This window comes from Rhinopithecus bieti, unplaced genomic scaffold, assembly GCF_001698545.2.
Source record: "Rhinopithecus bieti isolate Rb0 unplaced genomic scaffold, ASM169854v2 scaffold_14215, whole genome shotgun sequence".
Lineage (NCBI taxonomy): Eukaryota > Metazoa > Chordata > Mammalia > Primates > Cercopithecidae > Rhinopithecus > Rhinopithecus bieti.
Window position 1 is genome coordinate 236,267 of NW_016808057.1, and position 1,082 is coordinate 237,348.

The window sequence follows — 1,082 nt, forward strand, 5'->3', positions numbered from 1 at the left end:
CCCCCTCCCCATAATAGGCCCCGGTGTGTGATGTTCTCCTTCCCCTGTCCAAGTGATCTCATTGTTCAGTTCCCACCTATGAGTGAGAACATGTGGTGTTTGGTTTTCTGTTCTTGTGATAGTTTGCTGAGAATGATGGTTTCCAGCTGCATTCATGTCACTACAAAGGACTCTTGTTTTTTAAAATGAGAAAAAATGAAAAAAAACCCACTTTTTTTTATTGGCAACCATCAAAGAGATATTCATAACAAGACTCAGAGCTAAGGGCAGAGACCCCTAAACAGACGGTTTTCCCTTGACTCTTTAGGCTGCAGCAGATTTTAAACCAAGCTGAAGGAATCACTCCAGCTCTGGCCACAACCTAATCTCTGCACCCTGGCCTTCATTGCATTGGCTGGAAGCTCGTTCACTTCATCCAAGGGCCTAGTTCGAGGGCAGTCATGGCTTCCGCAAGTTTGAGCATCCCTCGCTCCTGGCGCTGGCGGTGCCACTCAGCCATGGACTGGAGCACCACTTGGTCCGGAGCTTGTACAAATAGGAACCGTAAACCACGACCTCGGTGAGGTCTGAAGACTCCAGAGCCTTCAGCTCGAGCATGGCCTTGCTCACCTGCTCGATGTAAGGGATTCGAGATCCGTCCGGGCCGAACATGGCTTTCAGCAGCCACGTTTGGACCTGGAACACCTCTGGATCTTTCAGGTCTTCGGGAACTTTCACCCACGGCGGGATATTTCTACGTGCCGGGAGAGTTCCCATCTTATAACCCTTAGATCCAGAACCACCGCATACCTCATTTTCTTGTGTTTTGCAGACACTGTGTTTTTTACACATTGAAGATTTGTGGCAGCCCCGTTAAGTCATTGGTGCCATTTTTCTAACACCATGCACTCACTTCATGTTTCTGTGTCACATTTTGGAAATTCTAACAATTTTTCAAGCTTTTTCATTATTATTATATCTATTGTAGTGATCTGTGATCAGTGATCTTTGAAGTGACTATTGGAATTGTTTGGGGCACCATAAGCTGCACCCGTAGAAGACAGAAACATAATAGATAAATGTGGTGTGTGTTCTGACTGCTC

The 1,082-nt window shown here is 46.4% G+C and overlaps 1 protein-coding gene across 1 annotated transcript; it reads right to left on the reverse strand.

Annotated features, from left to right (window-relative positions):
- Nucleotides 1–406: 406 nt before the first annotated feature.
- LOC108537698 (developmental pluripotency-associated 5 protein-like) lies at nt 407–756 on the reverse strand. Its single transcript, XM_017885350.1, is given in 2 exon segments — nt 407–510; nt 513–756. Coding segments are annotated over 2 exon segments (348 nt in total).
- Between the last annotated feature and the right edge of the window lie 326 nt (nt 757–1,082).